Source organism: Charadrius vociferus, unplaced genomic scaffold, assembly GCF_000708025.1.
Source record: "Charadrius vociferus isolate BGI_N301 unplaced genomic scaffold, ASM70802v2 scaffold142, whole genome shotgun sequence".
In the NCBI taxonomy this organism is placed as follows: domain Eukaryota; kingdom Metazoa; phylum Chordata; class Aves; order Charadriiformes; family Charadriidae; genus Charadrius; species Charadrius vociferus.
The window spans coordinates 552,094-571,415 of NW_009647025.1; the positions used below are offsets into that span (position 1 = coordinate 552,094).

The following is a 19,322-nucleotide window of genomic DNA, read 5'->3' on the forward strand; positions in this document are numbered from 1 at the left end:
TGCAATAATTGCCATTTTAACACACAGGGACACTAATAATTTTGATCAATTACTTCGTGTGCTCTAAATAATTGCAACCTTTTTGTTTACATAAATAAGACTTTATCTAGCTGTGGTGATTTTTTTCTTTGATGATAGTTACGATTTTATCAGATTGGTTTCCATTGAAAATACTTAGTAGCTGATCAAGCACATTGTAATATAGATAATTTGCTAACATGGTCACTTTTGCTGGGTCTTTATCACAAGAGAAGCAGCCTCCTTCATTGCTTTGGGGCTCTGGATTCCTAATATTCATCCAGAAATGTAAGATCAGTAGGCCTATATTGTATTTATTTTTTTGTCTAGTTATTTCTTTGTATGCAGTGCTATTTAAAAGGGAATCTCTGCTGTGCCATCAGCTCCATACTGTCACCTTGGACGTTTGCATAACTTGCAGAATTGTATTTCTAACCTTTGCAGGAGTCCTCTCCGACGAGCAGCTTTCTCTCTGCAAGAAACTATTTTTACCTCCTGCTTTTCCTGCCTGAGCTGAGATCCTTGTAACCCTGCTGTAACGGGGAACTGGGAATCACTCAGTACAACAGCTGTGATAGTATATGCAGTACAAAATGCGTATCGGCTTTAACTCTGAGTCGTTTGATAAACCCATTTCTCCTTTGGGGAAGTAATTTGTTTAAAGTAACATTCAGAGACTATTCTGTTCCTAATATGTTAGACTCGTGAGAAATTAAGTTGTTTGCAATCTCTCTGAATTATAATACCTATGAACCTTTTAACTACTTGATAATAAGATGTTGATATTTTTCCATCAGCTTCAGTAATGCAAACTGATGGAAAAACATCCCCTGCTTGCTGACAGAGAAAACAGCTCTAGGTGTTTGAAAAGTGGTGCCCTGACAGAGTCAAACACCGTGTTGTCCCTCATTACAGACCCAGCAAAGCCTAATGAGACCGAATCCAAGGGCCGAGAGGACAGCATGTTATTTCTGAAGGCAGCCTTTGTCAGGTGGCGGCTTCCCACCACCACTTTGGGATTCAGTAGGAATGGTATCATCCTCTGGTTTCTGTGCTCCAGGATGAAGAGGACTCAATTGACTGTGTGTGTCTTAAATCTGGCCATTGCCGATGTGACCTCCACGCCAACACTAATGGCCCTGCAGCCACCTGCTTCAGGGGAGCTTCTCAGCCATCTCGACTTGGTGCTGGGTTTTCTCTGCTGGGTACAATTCTGTTCCTTTCGTTTTGACAGCTGCCAGTGCGGCGCAGTGCCGGAGGGTCCTGTCCCCCACACAGCACCTGAGCCCCTCTCATCCCATGCGCATGCTCTTCTTTGGAACTCATCCTGTCTGCTCAGTGGGACAGGGAATTTCACCAAATGAAGAACTCCCAAGCTCTGCTCACTGAGGGCTCTGGGAGCAGCAATGCAATAACTATCTTCACTTCTGTCATTAACAACCTCATTTTTACCCCTCTTGTGGTTCTCTCCAGTTTGATCTTGTTCATCATGGTCCAAAAGAGGCCTCCGCAGCAGGGCCTCAAGTGAGGCTTGACCTCGCCATTGTTGTCACCCTCATGGCATTCCTCATCTTTGCCATGCCTGTCAGACTCGCAAGCACTGTGAAACGCAGACTTCCTACATCACTGCTGTTCAGGCTTGTTTACCTTTCTGCTTCGTTCAGCATCACCAACAGCAGAGCCAATCCCCCCCGGTCTCCCTCTGTGTTGGGGGACAGAGGAAGATGAGACTCGGAGAAGCCATTCTGAGAGCACTTCAGAGAGCCTTAAAGATTGGGACAGGGAGGGCATGGTGAGGGCAGAAACAGAACCAGGAGGGGTCAGAAACCTGGGAGTTTAGTTACAGGACCCTCCTGTAACTAAGGACCACTCTGCAGGTGGGTATGTTTTTCAGACTTAGGAAAGTGGTGACCTTCAGCGAGGAGGAAGTGATGTGCAGTTGAAGGTGCCAAAATCTCCAGCCTTGGGCTGGACCCCGGTTTCACCCTGCAGGTCAGCAGCAGGAAAGCCTTTCACATCACCTCCAGTTCCCAGTCATCTATTCCTGCCCATCCTCTCCAAATCCGACTTCTTCTCCCAGCCCCTCTCCCCCGCTGAGGAGAGACAAAGCCCATCTCTGTCCTACCCTTGCTGACCCTGGGACATGGTGCACCCCAACAATTGGGAAGAAAGGGTAGGATCAGGGTCCTCTTGGATGCTTGCTTTTGCCAGCAGTGAGGCTGCTTATCCTGGCACATGTACCATGAGGTCATGATGACTGCTTTCACACAAATACTAATAAAAACAGCCGACAGGCAAGTGCATCCTCCTTGGGAGCCACCTGCAGCAAGGGGAGGGAGCAGTGCCTTGCACAGCAGCCTTCTGCTCAGTGTGGTGTCCCTTGGCACAGTGACCCCACCATGGGCCAGCAGCCACCAACAGGCATGATTTGTTCCTCCAGGTGCCTCCTCCAGCAGTAGCACCACTTGAAGCACACAGGTAAAGGACGCCAAGCTCGGTGGGGAGAGAGCGTGGAACTGGAGGTGCTGGCCAGGCTGTACAAGTATTTGGGAGTCTAAAGATGGTGACAGGTGCCTATGGGATTAGGAAGAGCTCCGGTTGCGTTTCTGTCCCCCATCACCATGCTCTTGTCTTGTGCTAAGTTATGGTACGCATAAGATACTCATCAATGCAAGCTGTGGAGCAGGAGCATCTCCGCTCCACAGGGATGCCTCTGGCAGCAGACAGCCCCCAGACACCCCTGGCTGAGCAGCCAGCCCCTGCCTGTCCCTGGAGGCTGCCCAGCTGCTGGAGGCCGCAGGACCACAGGGGAGGCCCAGGAGGCCAACATGTCTCCTGTGGCATCGGTTCCCATGACCCAGAAGCCCTATGGAACAATTACATCAAACTGCTTCAGTCCCGCATCCCAGGGGAGGGGGCAAGTTTTGAGCACTACAGGCAGCTGTGGGAGCTTGTGGGTTTGCAAATCCTCAGATTTATGCAGGAATGGCAAAGTCCGTTGTACGTGTTTCACGCACGGGACAGATGAGTTCCAGCGGGTGAGTGAACGACTGCCTGTTTTGGTTATGCTGGCTGCACTTGTAAGCAAGGAGCTTGTTAAACAATGAGAAATTGCAGACAGCGTGACCTTTGGTAACCAAAAGCTGGAGGCCAAGCAGAAATTTCTAGCAGCATCTTTCAGAGCAAGCTCAGAACATGCCACAGCTCTGTCCAATTGCTAGTGCCAAGTTTTATGGGGCAAATAAAATCGTTTGTATTACATCAAAATACAGAATGAGCATTGCCAATTATTCTTCCCCTGCTTTCACTGCTTAGAAACCCAGGTGAACTCCAGGGGTGTCAGTGGGTGGGACCAGGTCCAGACTTAGAATTACTTCAGGATTTCCTCAATTTGTTTGTGCCTGGGTGGTGCTGAATAACCTGTTTTCATGTTTTAAATAGCTGGGGTTTTTTGGGTTTTTTTGGTTTTTTTTTTTTTTTTTTTTTTAATCTGGATGCGTTTCTTGGACACTACGTGCTTCTCCTGTGCAGTAACCATTACCTCTTGCAGGTTTCCATCTCATAGGTGTTTTAACAGCAAGCCTAACTTAGAGCACTGGCATTTATGTTCTTCAGGAGTTGCTGTTGCTATTTTCTTTTAAAAACTGGCTGGAGAGGGTCTTTTATAGGTCTATGGGTTAGCACGCTTGCTCCAGAAACAGGAGAACCAGTGTCAATCACTCCTGTGTCTGGAGGGGGCCCTTGGCTGCCCTACACAGGGAGGAAGGGGTACAGGAGCCCCATGTCCATCTTGCCTTTGGTGAAACATCTGTCTGTTCATCTCTGTATGCTCACCTGGCTGGGGAGAAGTGGCAAGAGGATTTGACCGCTCGCCTGTTTGTTAGGCTGCTGATGGGAAAGGCACCTTTAAATCCCCCCACGCCGAGGATCCAGGTCTCTCGTTCCCCTGCTCGAGCTGCAGGGCACGCGCCTGAATGTCAGGCAGGAGCGCTTCTGCACACAGTGCCCATGCTTAAAAGCAAGCAATCCGGGCCCGGGTACTCCTCAGAGCTGGGACTGCCCCAAAAACCTGAAGGTGCTCATACAGTACCTGAAGTACTGGTTTTGTTAAAACTCTTTAAACCCACAAACTTGAACAAGGTAGTTTCTGCAGCAAGAGAAAGAGTAGATGAGCTGGGTGAGACGCTGGGCATTAACTCTCCCTCGTCCCTGCCCCCTCCCCCATCCTAGCAGAACGACTCTTCTCCACTTTTCATGGCCTCTGGCCTTGCAACAAACTCACAGCCCCTCAGGGACCTTAGGAAGAAAATCCTTCTTTCCACCACCTCTGCCTGCATGCGTTCTCCTTCCAGCCTCCACCCCTGCTGGGCCCCCAGTTTCTGCCTGCCCCAGCCCATGCCCCGCAGCCGCCCTCGGCCCTCTCTGCCCCATCACCTCCACGTGCCTCTGGGACACAGGCAGGGCTTGGAGGCGGCGTGCCTCCCTCCCTGTTTCACGCGATTCATCCAGCCAGACACCTGCAACCTCGCCATTCCAAGACATCCCAATGCATGCATAATATTAGGAAGAATTGTTAATTCACACCATTAAAAAACATAGGAGTGTATAAAATGTTCTTCTATATAAAAAGAATACCTTGACTTTTAAGAGAGGTAAATCTTGCTCTCCTCCAATGCCGGTGTGTACCTGAAGTATCACCACTGAAGCCACAAGCAGTACAAACGTTGTTTTAAGGAATATTTAGAGATAGTTTTGCCTTTTGCATTTATGGATCCATAGACTTTTTTACATGATTAAAGTATTTTGTGTGTCAGGGTTTTTTTTTCCAAAATTAATGATAAAATAAAATTTCTCAACAACAGTCTGGTGTGAAGGCGTTGGGTTTTTTTACGTCTGAGACAATGCTGAGCTCCTCCATTGCAAGACTTCCACTCTGTGTGTTCAGCAACAGGAGGTGCTCTGAGAGGCTTCCTACAAGAGTAGAGATCTTATCTCAAAAACCACGTATTTAATCTTAAGCATGTGTAAAAAAAAAAGTCAGTGTATCAAAAACCAAATAGTTCTCGGAAATAGATATATTCTCATCTCCAGTGCTCCATTTGCAGGGTTATATTTTTTATGTGCACCTTCACAACTTAAATTCTAACATCTTGTTTCACTGAGGGTTGGAATTACCCTTTCAAGCCTTACAGCTAGAGTACAAGTTTTTCATAGTGCTGAGAAGCAGGTGTGCTACAACTGCTGCCAAGGACTTTGCTGTGGTTTTATCGCTGTCTTGGGGAGGCAGGCTTGATTTTCTGAGCTGCCAGCCCTCAGAGCCACTCAGCAACTTGGATGAGCACCTCTTCAGCGCCAGTTACGAGGCAGGTTGCACCACCTTGAATTGGCCTCGCAAGAATCAAAAGTACCCCCCGCTCCTTGCAGAAGACACGCAGGTACAGGCATAACTTGAACTTCCAACTTCAGTGAATAACAATTCCCTAGTCTGGAGCAAAAGCAACAGCTGAGGTCGGAATGGCCAGATTGGCGTGTTCAGGGAGATTTTGTCTTGATCTACAGCCGCTCAAAAACTTGTAAATCTGTTCCCACAGCTAAAAGTCACTGCTCTGATTTGTTAGACTAGCCCCCAGCTAACCCATTTCATGGGAATTGACTGCTAGTACATCCGATTGATGTCTTTAAAAGGCTCTGAGCAGCGAGTGACCCTAGGTTATTACAGACAGCCAACTTGTTCTGTAAATTCTCCCCTAGGAGGGAGATCAGAATATACTCAACCCGCTCTCCTTTCTTCTTTGTATATTTACTTTGTGTGTAAACTTAAATGATTTATCTGGAATATCTAGTGGATTGACAGCAATTGTTACTTTAAGTTCTCCCAGCTCTAATGCAGGAAAGCCAAGTCTCTCGATTCACTACGCTACGTTGCTACATGAGGTACGCCTGTGCCCTGGAAAGGGAGAAGGCATGGTCAGACCCATGGGCTATTTCTCAAAAAGGAGTGAAAGAATCTCTGCTCTCTTCCACAGGGAAGCGTGTTTCTCTAGAGGATGAGCCAAGACAGAGAACAGTACTGCAGGGAACTAATTCATTATTTGTCTATGTGCCACTTAGAGAAGAAAAATGGGAGGAAGGGAGCAAAATTCAAAGGCAGAAGCTACTTGGAGAAGAAAAATGGAAGGAAGGGAGCAAAATTCAAAGGCAGAACAGACAATTTCTTCGTTCCTCAAAGTGCATGCTCCCTTAGAAACTGCTGCGCTTTTCAAAGGTAACAGCATCTATATCTTCATGATCCCCAGATTGTAGACTAGATGCAAGTGAGGCTGCATCTCCCCACATTTAAGTAGCTAAGAGAAAGACAAGGGTATTGTGTTTCCCAGATCATAAGCCAACAAGAGCGTTCTTATGAGAAAATGCATGCTACTGCATGTAACATCCAGTGAAAATTTTCCAAAATCTACACAACACACAAAGCCTGTGCACTCCTTGACACAATGAGGGTCTCTCACAATGCTAAAAGACAAAAAACATTACAAAATAAACAGGGAGATATTTACACTGGTACTTAAAGGAACACTACGACAAAGAACCCCATCACTGAAGGGGTTACCGGGGGGGGGGGGGAAGTAATCAAGAAGTCAGTTACTTGCTTCACTAGGAACTAGCTTATGAAGCAAGAGCTGTAAACCACAGCCTGTGCAGAACTCAAGAACCACATCTTGATACACTGCCCTTTTCTCCTCAAGAGCAGCAAAGCAGCAAACCGTTAGCAGCAGAGAGCACATGATCCTCAGGCACACCGCAACACCCTGCTGCTGCTTTAAAGCCCTCTGCAGCAATTCCCATTTTAGAACCAATTAAAGGCAGATTTTACGTATTAGATGACCATCCAATTAGGTCTCACTGATGAAATCTAGGGACCATTATTTGGAAATCATGGATCAGCAGGTTGGTTTTAAGAAGAGAAGGAAATTCAAAATAAAAGTTTCTCAATACTGCAGTCCATGGACTGGCAAATACTCCAACTGTATCAGAGAAACTGGTCAACATCTCATGATATTTTGGGATAAAGGACCACTCACATGCTGTGCAGTAGAAGCAAACAGAAATGCGTGCCAACTTACCTAACCTGTGTATATTCTACAAATCGGAAACTGGTAAATTCCCCTTATTTGTGTCTATCCTCAGCTCCACTGCCACTGGAACTACCACTGCACGACACTGGCAGCACTGCAAATTATTTACTAGAAAATTAACTGTTCCCCAAAGTTTCATGTTGCTCCATCAACTCTGTCCATTTTCATTTGGTAAACAGTGACATTTCCCCTGCTTTACAACTCAAGCTAAAAATAGCCTCTTCCATTTCATAACTTCCCAAACTTCATCAGAAATGTGTTTTATGCAGCAGCACAAGCACTGGGAACAAACTGGCGTTATGAATAGCTGTTAAGAACCACCAGAGGATCAAAGTACATTAGGCATCCAAAGAACCATCTCTCCCTCTTCAGGAGGGGACTATGCTTTGAAAAGATTACAAAATACCACAAACTGGAAACCAACACATCCTCCTTAAAAACACAGTTCCAGAGCAGCAATTAAAAACACTATTCATAGCTTTTTTTGTCTCTCATAGTTTATTGAATGAAATGAAACAAAACAAAGCATAGACAAACACAAAAAAAAATAAGATCTGCATTCCTCATGTCTCATCTGTAAGGCAGTCCTTTACAATGAACAGCAAGGAGCTCCTCCGAGTACAAAGGCCAAGAGAGACCATAGTGCCACAATACCAGAGACTCTAAAAGGCAAGAATAATAAAATGCTGTTAGGCTACTTATATTTAGGGCTTAATTTTGCTCTTATGAACTGCGATTCTTTTCCAAACTGTGTCAGGCCAGAAATTCATCCTTCACAAGCATCTCTGTCACAGCCTCATGAGAGGGGTGCACTTTGAACCTGGAATTCTCTCCTACTACCGAGCTTTCGGCTATGCTGTAGAATAAACACACATCCATCCCACACCTGGGAGACACTGCCTCTCTCTCCTCAAGCTTATTAAGAGCTAGCACTACCGCTCATTAAGATCACCCTCCTTCTGTTATGACAGCACATGCGTGGCTTCGTGCTATCCATGGAGTAACATTACTCAGTTAATCAAAATTAAAGTCCAGTTGCCCAGGGCTGAAAGCTTACAAGTTGCCACCCAGCAGTCAGCAAGCGAACCTGCTTCTGCACCCCTTGTTCTCCTGAAGGGCTGGCAGAAGAACATTGCAAAAGAGGGGCAGACTGCTGCTGCGACGGGGCCAGGCACCCCGAGAGGCACGAATGCTTTTCCCCTTCCCTGTCCCTGTGATTTCGGGAACTCACTGCAGCAGGCAGCTGACGTGCGGAGAGTGCCTCCAGCGGCCATAGACGGAAACCCGCAGATGAGGGTGATGCTTATAATCTCGCAGAACCAGCCTGACACTGGAATGAAAGTAGATGTCATCAACCGTGGCTTGCAGGTTGCTTACAGCACCCCACAGCTCAGGACAGGAATCTCTTTATCTAAAAGTTGTCACAGCAGAGGGAAGGTGGGATGGAGACTCGGATCAAAGAGGATCAAGGGACAAGAAATTAAGACTTTCCAGTCACTTACTGCTTAAATTTGTTGGAGAGCAGAAGGAACTGGTTCTTTGAAAGCTGTCTGACGTCAAAGCGACAAAGAGCTTTAAACTCTTTGTAAATCTGCCTTTCATTCAGCCCTGGCCAGCCTCGGACATGGACAACCAAGGCAGGGGGATGTTTGCAGGAAACGTCTTCCCCAGAAAAATTCTGGAAAATGTACAACACTGAGACATTTGGAGTTTGGAAATAATATAGAAACACTACTAATATAATCAGAAAATATTCAAAACGTGACACATAAATAAGACAGCTTGTACAACACAGCTGTTGGCGTAAAATTATTTTTCTTTTGTCCCAAGATTCTTCTAAACATGAGTCATAAAAGCAAACTGTCACGATTACCACGGAGAAACCACCAGAGAAACAGCAACATAAACTGACTAATGCCATCCTACAGGATGACAATATAAATACATTTCACAAAGCAGAAATTCAACTCGTTTGCCATTTTGAAAGGTCAATTGTGTCATTTGTGTGATGACAACTTCTGCCGTGGTGGGCCCAGCCACTGGTGGATTTTTCTCCTCTACTGAAGCCATCAACTGGGCTACTGACCTACGCACCCCACAAACTGGTCACAGACCTGCAATTCATACGCACAATGCTTGAAACACCACCTCGGATGAAATTCACTTTGTTCAGATACTCGGCTAACACGGTGAGATACTGAGAGAAAGAAGGATCAGCCTCCACTGCATCACTACATCAGAAAACAAAATGGAACAAAGTTTTGTTTCTCCAGCGCTGCACTGCTGCACAGTGCCTCTGGAGCACAGAGCTCCTGAAGAAGCTCTTTAACTAGTGACAAAATAGGTATTTTGGATCTCGGTATCTCCTACAGAAGTCAAAAAGCTGCAAGCAAAGGGAAGGGATTTGAACAGTTGCCTCTTACAAACTTAGCAGAAGGCACTGAATCACATAGATTTCAAAAATGGAAACTAATGGAAAATGATTTGACCCTGACCCAAGTGAACTGAACTTGAGAGAGCCTGTTCTAGGATAAAGGAGTCATAATGTCATTTCCCAACCTCTGAGCCATTGCTTGGCCCCTGATTTCATTTTTTAAATGTCAGCTTTGACATAAAGCTACTACTTTCAGATTTATAAAATAAAAATCTAATTAGCACTGTGACATTTCCAATAACACTTTCTCTTATCCAAAAGGAAGGCCAGCCTGCAAAACGTCAGCCAGAGCAAACTGACAACTGTTTTCTGTAGGACTCATCCATGTAATGCAATTTTCACAAAACATTTAAACGTCACTCACTCTGTGGATCTGCACAGTAGCAAATGAGCTGACTTCAGAAGAACTAGAAGGAGGAATAACGAGGTGGCATTAGAACAAAGCTAAAGAAACAACTGAACAAAGCTAAAGAAACAGCTAAACAAACGGAAAGCAAAAATTCACCAAAGTGCAGCTAAGTTACTAAGAGCAACAGTCCATACATAAACAAATATTTCTTAGCATCGGGAAAGGAATTCCCAAGTCCCAACACAAACTCTGAAGCGTTTAAGAAGCATTTTACCTGAACCACAGAGAAATGCATCATAGCCTGCCTCGTGAGGAGATTTCTTCACAGCTGTGAGTGTCCAACAAAAGCAAAAAGGAGTTAACATCTTTAGCACACTGTGAACACTGCTCCACTGCATAATCCTAACATTTGTAAGATCCACTGTTCTGTTTTGGAGTTCCACACCCCCCCCCAGCTCTGATTCCTTCCTCATCCTGAAATCTTTACACCCCATAGAAAGTCTATTCTTCTACCATGCATTTTAAAATAATACCAACAAAAAGACAGCAGTTACACGAATGGCTGAAAAGCCTAGAGAGATGCACATGAAAAAAATTTAACTTTCATGACGATCTAAACCAAATTGTGTTGTATACGTTATTGATGATATGGGAACCATTTCAAAACACAAGAGGCCCTTCGCTGCAGGACACCACGCTGTCAGGAGAAGCCAAGAAACGTCTGCCTTGCAGCCAGTATCACACCATGTACTGAACACAGCCTCCTGCACATACAGCACCACTAACCCTGCATAAGCCACTGAACGCCTGCTACTTTTTGGGACCTCCCTGCCATTAGCTGCCACTATGTTCCATTCTTGGACCAGTTTCCCACCTCCCCTTGCCCCTTCCAGGGGTTACCGACTCTTCATAGCCCTAAGTCAGGCTCAGTTCAGCCCAGCCTACTGAAAATGCCATTTCTGCTAGCAGCATGACGTAAACCCGCCCTGCATTACCCTCAGCAGCTATCAGGGACATGCAAAACACATGACGTTTTGGGAGCCCAGGCTTTGGGTCTGGACAAAAATGTGTATTGGCAGCTTGGTGCAAATTCAGCAGACTCACCAGCATTCGCTCATGCTTTGCATGTGGACATCCACAGAGTAAAACGAAACCCTTTTTAGCATTCTGACTTTGAAGATTTGCTTAAGAACATACCGTATCTTGAGCAGTCACTTGCAAGAGTTATCACTGGGCACGCTGAATCTTTGGGATTGAGGTTGCTGCTGAAGACAAGTGGATGTGTAAGATTATTGTCTTTCCTCATTACACTAGAGACAAGTTTCTGTTGTTTAGTGACCTGTGGCTTCACTTCAGAAAAAGCTATTGAAGACTTTAAAACAAACTCTGATAGTATTCTAAGAAAAGGCTAAGATACCTAACTGAATAATATCTACCAGTTCTCTTCCTGAAGACTAACTCCTAAATAATTCCTCAGTCTCCTCCCCAATCAAACCCTCTAAGCAGCAAGTCTGCTCCAATTGCATACAGAAAATTTGAACAGAACTAAAAATCAATGGAAAACTCCAAGGAAAGGCGTTGACTAGATGGTTCTATTTGAACGGGGAACTCTGGAGCACAGATTAATAAACTGATACCCACGGAATGACAGAAATAAAAGAAAGAGCAAACAAACATAAAAACTAGTGAGAATCTGCAGTCTGAAATTGCTAAAACAAACAAAAAACCACCCAGAATCCCAGTACTGTTTTTATAAGCACTAAATCTGCATCTCTTTCCTGGGAGCAGGGGTGAGAGGAAAGGGGCGAAATTCTCCTTTTCTTAGCAAAATTGACATGAGAACAATTCATCCACAAAAGTAGTGTAAAAAAGAGAACTCTTCTACAACATCATGGCTAAGCTCTTTAGATACGGTATCTACTAATTTGCTCCATTTGTGCTCCATAGTATTTCATTACTGCTTTGGGCTCGGTGCAGCTCTTTTTGGGAGCTGGCATTTGAAATTAGGGTGCATTTTCACCGAGAACTGAAACTCACTCATTTCATAACACGACATAAGCAACATACAACTCTAAAGTTGTATGTAAGGCTGTCTGCAAGCCAAATGTATAACCAATGAAGCAGTGGTAGTACAATACAAGAAGTGACTTAGAACAAGTAATTTACTGCACGATTACTTTATAAGAAAAACAAGCAGATCATTTGCTCTTAAATTTAGAAAGACAAGAAACCAGCTGAACAACATCTGGGAGGAGGGAAAATATGAACATATGAAATGACTGACTTTGAAGTATCTTTCCCAAGAAAAGAAAAGGGATTGCTGAAGGCTTTACAGCCCACCACTTACCTGCATAAAATCTCATACACCTCCAAAAGATTAGTTACATGACGAAACAGACATTTCTATAAAAGAAGAACATGTTAGAAAACCAACCAAGACAGACCTCGTGGTAAGCAAGCTCATTTATTGGTAGTACGGATTCATAAATGAGATCTAAAAATCAGAATGTCTCAGGGCAACACTGAGAACTGGTCACAGGTCTGTAACTACAGCGCACTGAGGAAAGATATCCTCTCTTTTGGGTGAAAGACAAGCTTTAACTCCAAACAAAAAGACCTATGCATCTCACCTTCCAGATGGATTTTGTTACGGTCTTGGTGTCTATGAGGACAGGAAACAGGTTGTGAATGTTCCTTTTAAACTCCTCGTAGCTTTCTGAAAGCAAAACAGATGTGGAGAAAGACATTGTAAAACTGAGGAAAAGGCAATGGTATTTCAAATGAGTAAAAAAGAGAGGTGAAGTCAGAGGAACAATGCACTGCTGCAGCAGTTAGAGCTCAGAAGAGGCCCCTAGCACTGCTGCTTGCTAAGCACTGTGGGTGGCTGGGGTGGCGAATGACCACTGTGCTTACTGTTCTGTCCCCACTGCAAAGGCAGCAGCCTGGGGACAGCAGCTATCTACAGCGTTACCTGGAAGGGGCTTGTAGAACTTGTCGTGAAGATGCATAAGGTCCATAAGCATGTTGTGTCCCACCAGGGGCTATGGGAAGAATACAAACATAACGGCCCATTGGAGCATATTTTTGAAGAGAGCTCAGACATAACCAATTTTCGGCATGCTCAACAGCTGTGATCCTTTCCTCTGGCAGACAGCATCCACACACGCTCACCCAAAAGTCATTCAGGCTGCAGAACTCACAGGAGGACTACTGCTTTCAGGAAATCAGACTTGTGGACTCTCTGAGGAGGGTGTTTGTCTCAGCAGCATTCTAGTTTGAGTGGACCTAAGGAGCCAGGTGGATTCTCAGTTCAGCTGAACACTGGCAGAATCTTCCAGCAATCAGATTTATAGGCTCACTCACAAGGTGAGGGACAGCCTTTGCCTGCACATCACCCATAGTCTTCTCAAACTGAAACTAATCTAATAATCTGCATATAGAACATAAGAATTTCCACACATAATCAGACCAACGGTCCAATAAACTGGTCTGTCACATGCTGAAAAGCATAACTTGCCCAAAAGGCAAGAATCTGCCCAGATTTCTTAGATGCTTTGGGAGTGGTCAATAAGATGTAATGTTTAACGCTGAAGGCAAGAATCTGCTCAGATTTCTTAGATGCTTTGGGAGTGGGACCTGGTCAATAAGATGTAATGTTTAACGCTCGTTTTTTCTAACCGTGGCTGCAATCTAAGAATTCATCTCAGTTTTACTGAGAACTAAACAGGACAATCACACTGAATGAGTTGAGTAATTTAATACAAATGACTACTTTATCTTTCATCATCCCTCTACATCCGGTGTAGGAAATGAAAAAGAGATGAAAAATGAGGGTAGGGATGAGGCATTTTACCTTCTTGGCTTTAACAAGTGTCTGGAAGAGGTTGGTGAAGCCTCGGGCAGACAGGAGAATGAGCTCCTTCTGGCAGTAGTCATAAGGAGAGTTCTCCAGAAGCTGGCGATGCTGTGGACTCACTTTTTTCACCATTACCTGAAAAGAACAGTCATTGGGTGTATCAGCCTCCTGTGCTAGTTGTATGTACATTGCTTACTGGGGTTCAGTAATGCTGAGGACAAGTTCAGCTTCTAGGCTATGAAGGATGGAGAAATAGTGCATCCCCTGGGGCCTCAGGACTGCCTCACTTCTCTTCCATATAAAGATCAGTGCCCCAGAAACAAGAGACTTGCCATAAGGGTGTCATATTAATGCTTCTCTTGTTAAGAGGATAGTTCATACCACAGGTTTTTTTGAGCGCAAATGAACATAATTCAATGTAACTTGACACCAGTGTAGTAAGTTCATGGCACCGTAAAACAGAAACAAACAGCAATCACGCAAACTGAGTCCCCGAAGACTATGTTTCAGGTGAGAAGGCTGGGTAAATCTGTCACTCTGATGACACTGGTTATCAGATGAAACAGGACTAATGCAAAAAAGAAAAAAAAAAAGACTTCTGTAATTTACTTCTAAGCAACTGACTCATACATACTCATGTTTTGGTAAGTGCACAGCCATAGGTTTAATTCAGAAAATATTGCACCAAATATAAAATACCAATAGCAAAACAGCAAGCCATATAACAGACAGAGCAAAAGTCTTCAAAGCAACTACATGGCAAAAGTCAGCAAAGGAAAACCACACAAAAAAAAAAAAAAAAAGACTAAAACCTCTACATTCTTGTGGAGGCACCGAAGGAGAGATCCCACAAAGTCTGAAGAGGCAGAGAAGGTACCTCCAGAAGTGCCCCAAGGACAAGCACTTCCAGCTGAAGGTATTTTGTGGCTACAGGGCAAACAGAAACAAAAGTTACTCAGTTTTCTGGATCCCTTTTCTTAGAATTCCACAATCAACACTTCCCGGAACATTTCTTTGTCATTGTCTTCTCCTCTTCCCGGATCCTTTCATTAAAAGTACAAGCAACATTTCAGAGTCCCTGCAAGAATGCCAATCCTATCCATCTAGATAGAAACCCTCTTTTCAAAAGGTCCACGTTTCCCATTTTACCTTCTTGTCTCCAAGAGGCTGTGTCCAAACATTTTGGAGAGCCTTTCTCAAAACAAGCTGAACTTCAAACATCTGATAGCCTAAGACAGAAACAAAACAAAAAAAGTAGTAAAAACTTCAGAGATGCAGATAAGGCAATTTAGGAAAACACATTTTTCTAGACAGAAGGACTGACAAGATGTTTCTCCCCCAGGGTACAGAAAACACTCCTGAATGTATGACCTTGGTACATTACTATACACAATGACAAGGGGAAAAAACAAACAAACAAAAAAAAAACCCCACAAACCCAAACAAAAAAAAAAGTCACAGTGAGAATTTCAGACAAATAAGCTTTTGTGAGGACACAGAGGAAAGAAAAAGACTCATTGAAAAGCGGAGGGAGGAAGGTTACTATGAAAGAGACTGTATGTGGTTTTGGAAGGTTTCAGAGCAACACACCCAGAAGCCAAGCACAGGTGAGAGGTACCAACGCATTTTTTCCCCAGAGCTGGTAAGGAACTGACCCAGTCCTCTTCTGAACAGCATACAAAAAGACACCTTAATCAGTCTTATTACTTGCTTAAATAAACGTCTTTCTTGTCACCAGGGCTCACCATTGCCAGACCTTATTAAATTAACAGTATTGTATCTACTACAGCTGACACAGCAGATACCTAACAGGGCACAGTCCCCACCCCCTGTATTTCACACTCTGCAAAAAAGCATCAACAGACAAAGCCTTAAATACTTTCTGTCCTTCCTAACCTTTTTTGTATTTTATTCCCTGACCTAAAGGATTAAGATATGGTTTCTGTGGGCAAACATACAAACTACTCTCTACTACAATTCCCTGTCCCTCAGATCCTCCAAAACAGCACAGAAATTCCTCAGCTCTGCTATAGTGCTCCCAAAAGCTAACGCAGGTGGTAAATGGCCCATTTATCCCCACCAGCATATATATGTGTCTCCATGGGGCTCCTTGTTGCTCCACATGAGAAGGAACAAACTCGGAAAGGAGACCTGCCTTTCCCTTCTCCAAGGGGAAGAAAACAAAAACCAGATCACCCAGGATTTAAAACAAGTCAAAAGTTGTCCTCATCCCGAGCAACTATGAATTCTCCAGCTGCTGCCCTGAAGCAGCACAAAATGGAAATTGGTTACCACAAAGCATGCTCCAAGCACCTAGACACCCACTTCCACTACAGAAAGACCCACCAGCCCAATGGAGCAGAAAAGCAGAGCCCAGAGATGAATGCCTGGCAGGAACTGAGGTGTAGCCAGGGGCAAAGAGTTGTAAAGGCAGGATGAACAGAGATGCTTTCACTCTCAACAGAGCAGTTTAAGAGAACAGACACCAAGGTCCATAGCAGCCCTAGAGGTGCAGGAGAAATGATGAAGCCACTCAAGAGCCCACAGGTGCCTAAGGGAGGCATCTTGTCTCATACCACTCAGATCCTGCAGAATCATGGACTCCTCTTCCTCTGCTGCAGCTATCCAACAGGTCACTTCATCAATAGCCTTCTTCAGCACATCCCTGTTCAGGGCACTAAAGCAGGATTGGGGGGAAAGAGGCAGAGTGTGAGAAAAAGCTCTTTACAGATGGAGCCTTGTGCCTTGCCATGGTAATGCAAAAGCATCACTTCCCAACATTCACTCTATTCTCCAGGTTGCATCATGGGATCTCTATCTTTCTTCAGACAGACCACAGCACACTGGAACAGTTCCAGCGAGGCATTCAGACCAACAGGCTTTCACGTTTCTACAAAACGTGATCTGAGTGAGGGTGAGCTGTCAATACAGTCAGTACTGAGGATCCACCTCTCCGAATAGCACTCACCTGCTGACTTCCGAGCTACCTGCTAAGAGATGCTGGCTAAAGATCTTCTCCTGTACCTCATTCATGTATGGGATTCCATCTTCAAGGAACTGAGGAGGGGGAAAAACGCCAGGTTGGTTACTCTCCCCTGGACTCTCTTGCAGGAAAGCAGAGAATAGTAGGTTAGCCAGGTCCAAAACCAGCATGCTTGGAATATGCTGATGCTCCTCATTCTTAGAATATCCTCTTCAAAAATACAAATGGTAGGTAATCCGAGATGCATTCTTACATAAAAGAAGACAAGTTTATGTATGGAGGAAAGAAAACGATTTTTGTCAACCGTGATCAATTTTTTTTTTTGCTCTGCTTTTACCTTTCCTTTAATGAGATACTTCAGGCGTCAAGATATCACAATGCTTCCTGTCTAAAACTGCTGAACAGTGCTCTTATGTGATGACAGTCTGAATTTTATGGGAAACGTGGCAGTATGTAAGATGCAGGTAAACCGAGACTTGCCCACCTTCATGGCTAGTAAAGACTCCCACTGGGGTCTGTTTAGTAACTCCTCAGCTCACCAGGGATAGGTTTTCTTTTTTTTTTTGAGGTGGGGAAATCTGTCGTAGGCTGGCAAACCTCTACAACAGTTCAGAAAAAACAGCACTTGCTCGCCCTGTTGATAATGAACCACGTGATGCGTTCATACTTTAGCAAGATGCTTTTTACCCCAGAAACGTAGCATTTAGGGCTATTAATCCTAATTTCTGCTGTAATTGCAGAGACTTCCTCTGTTCTAGATTCCTGGCAGAGAGACTACGTACCTTTCTATGGTCAAAGCCATAATGAGACAGGAACTGAATGCTAGATGCGGAGAGGGTGAATTCGACATCCGTAACTCCCAGTGTTGAGGGAAAGAAAAGTTGTACGAATGTACCACATACCTACAATGAAAAGAAAAATCTCTCTAGAAGATAATTAAAAGAAATAACTCCTCCCAAGAGAATTCTGCATAAGACCTCAACTGCTGTCTTTATTATAAAACTGCTTTTTTATACTTACTTGTTTGAATTTTCATTTGAGAATATTGCCAGCCCTGCAAGACAGAGAAACCTCTGTTGAAATGGCAATGTTTAGCTGGATGTCCACAGATACCGTGAAATTTAGATAATGGATGTGGGGATTCCCTGATGGAGTATGTGTTTTCCACTAATGCCACAGTGCAAATCTTAACAGGAACTGCCAGGCCACTCCCCACCTCCCCAAGAGCTGACCAGGGACGAGTTTTTAGCGCTAAGTGGGAAAAGGAGCCGTGTGATTAAATAACAAATAGAATTGAGCAATGGGTGACAAGAGCCAAGTTGGTGACAAAAATCTTCAAGTATGTATACACAGGTCTGTGGGTCCAACTACGCTACAGAAGCGTTTGGAAGGAGCCAGGCACCACAGAGGACTGAAACATGTTTTTTACTACTTAGGTTCTGGTTTCTTTTTCTATTAACTCCTAAAAAACCCATTTAATACCTTACATAACCTAAGGCTTTGAACAATATTTTAAACAGTTTTGGAGCTGGTTTCTTGACTTCTAACTGGTTCTTAACTGTCAATAGCCCTTCTCCATCACCACCACCACCAGCCCTTTCTTGTGTTGAGTTTTTTATTATTTTAGGAATATCAGAAATGCCACCATTCATTTTCCTCTGCCAGTCCCCTTACTCATTACGCTATATCACATGACACAGCCTTGAATAGGAGCTGCTGTCCCCTACTTCTTACTTGCAGCCTGCTTTAAGAACCCTGTATTTGTGTCTGCAATCTTTCAATGTGAACAAGTTTAGACCAGTAAAAAGTATATGGCCCACCTGACTTTATGTTATTTAAAATATTTAAAAGTTGATAGTATTAAACTTCGGGGGAGGAACGAACTCTAGCACAGGCAAACAAGCGTCTGTGCAATGAAGGGACTGAAGACCAGAGCCACCCGCGGGGCCGGCCAGCTGGCGAAAGGCCAGGTAACCACCATGACCTCAGGAGATGTTTTTTTGTGCCGGACCAGCACTCACCGAGCTGTGCAACAGTGAAACGCTGGACGCTCTGCCTGGCCTTCCGGTACCGCTCCGCAGGGGAATCGAACAGGCTGCGAACAAAACCGGGATTGGGGGAAGGGGAGCGGGACACAAGGAGGTTTGCAACGCAGGGGTTGTTCTCCCAGAGCTACAGCAGCGACTCTCCCTCACGCTCCAACAGCTTTACCTGGGCTGGTTATTTTGCGGGACAGTTGAATGTAAGCCAGTGAACTCCATATCGAGGGCTGTTGGGGGGGGGGCAAGAACACAAAATTAAGACAGAAATACAAAGTGGACATTTCATCAGCACGAGGATGTCTGGAACACCTCTTCACTGCCGAGCCCACAGGGCAGCTCACCACGGCAGTATATCCGTGGGTTCGGTACCCCCTGCCCCATAACTCCCGCCCTGAGCCCGTGGACGACCCTCACTCTTCGGCCTTCGCTGCTCTGGTACCCACCAGCGCCATGACCTGCTCGCACACACCTCAACGCCCGCCGCCCTACGGCCTACCCCACCCTTCG

The 19,322-nt window shown here is 44.7% G+C and overlaps 1 protein-coding gene across 1 annotated transcript; it reads right to left on the minus strand.

Annotated features, from left to right (window-relative positions):
• Nucleotides 1–7,740: 7,740 nt before the first annotated feature.
• On the minus strand, nucleotides 7,741–19,034 carry PNLDC1 (poly(A)-specific ribonuclease (PARN)-like domain containing 1). The gene is given in 19 exon segments (XM_009895536.1): nucleotides 7,741–7,813; nucleotides 8,383–8,481; nucleotides 8,654–8,829; nucleotides 9,283–9,382; nucleotides 9,950–9,992; nucleotides 10,209–10,262; nucleotides 11,132–11,199; nucleotides 12,282–12,337; nucleotides 12,565–12,650; nucleotides 12,906–12,975; nucleotides 13,788–13,925; nucleotides 14,940–15,019; nucleotides 16,367–16,467; nucleotides 16,759–16,847; nucleotides 17,556–17,650; nucleotides 17,653–17,675; nucleotides 17,794–17,827; nucleotides 18,795–18,868; nucleotides 18,985–19,034. Coding segments are annotated over 19 exon segments (1,509 nt in total).
• Between the last annotated feature and the right edge of the window lie 288 nt (nucleotides 19,035–19,322).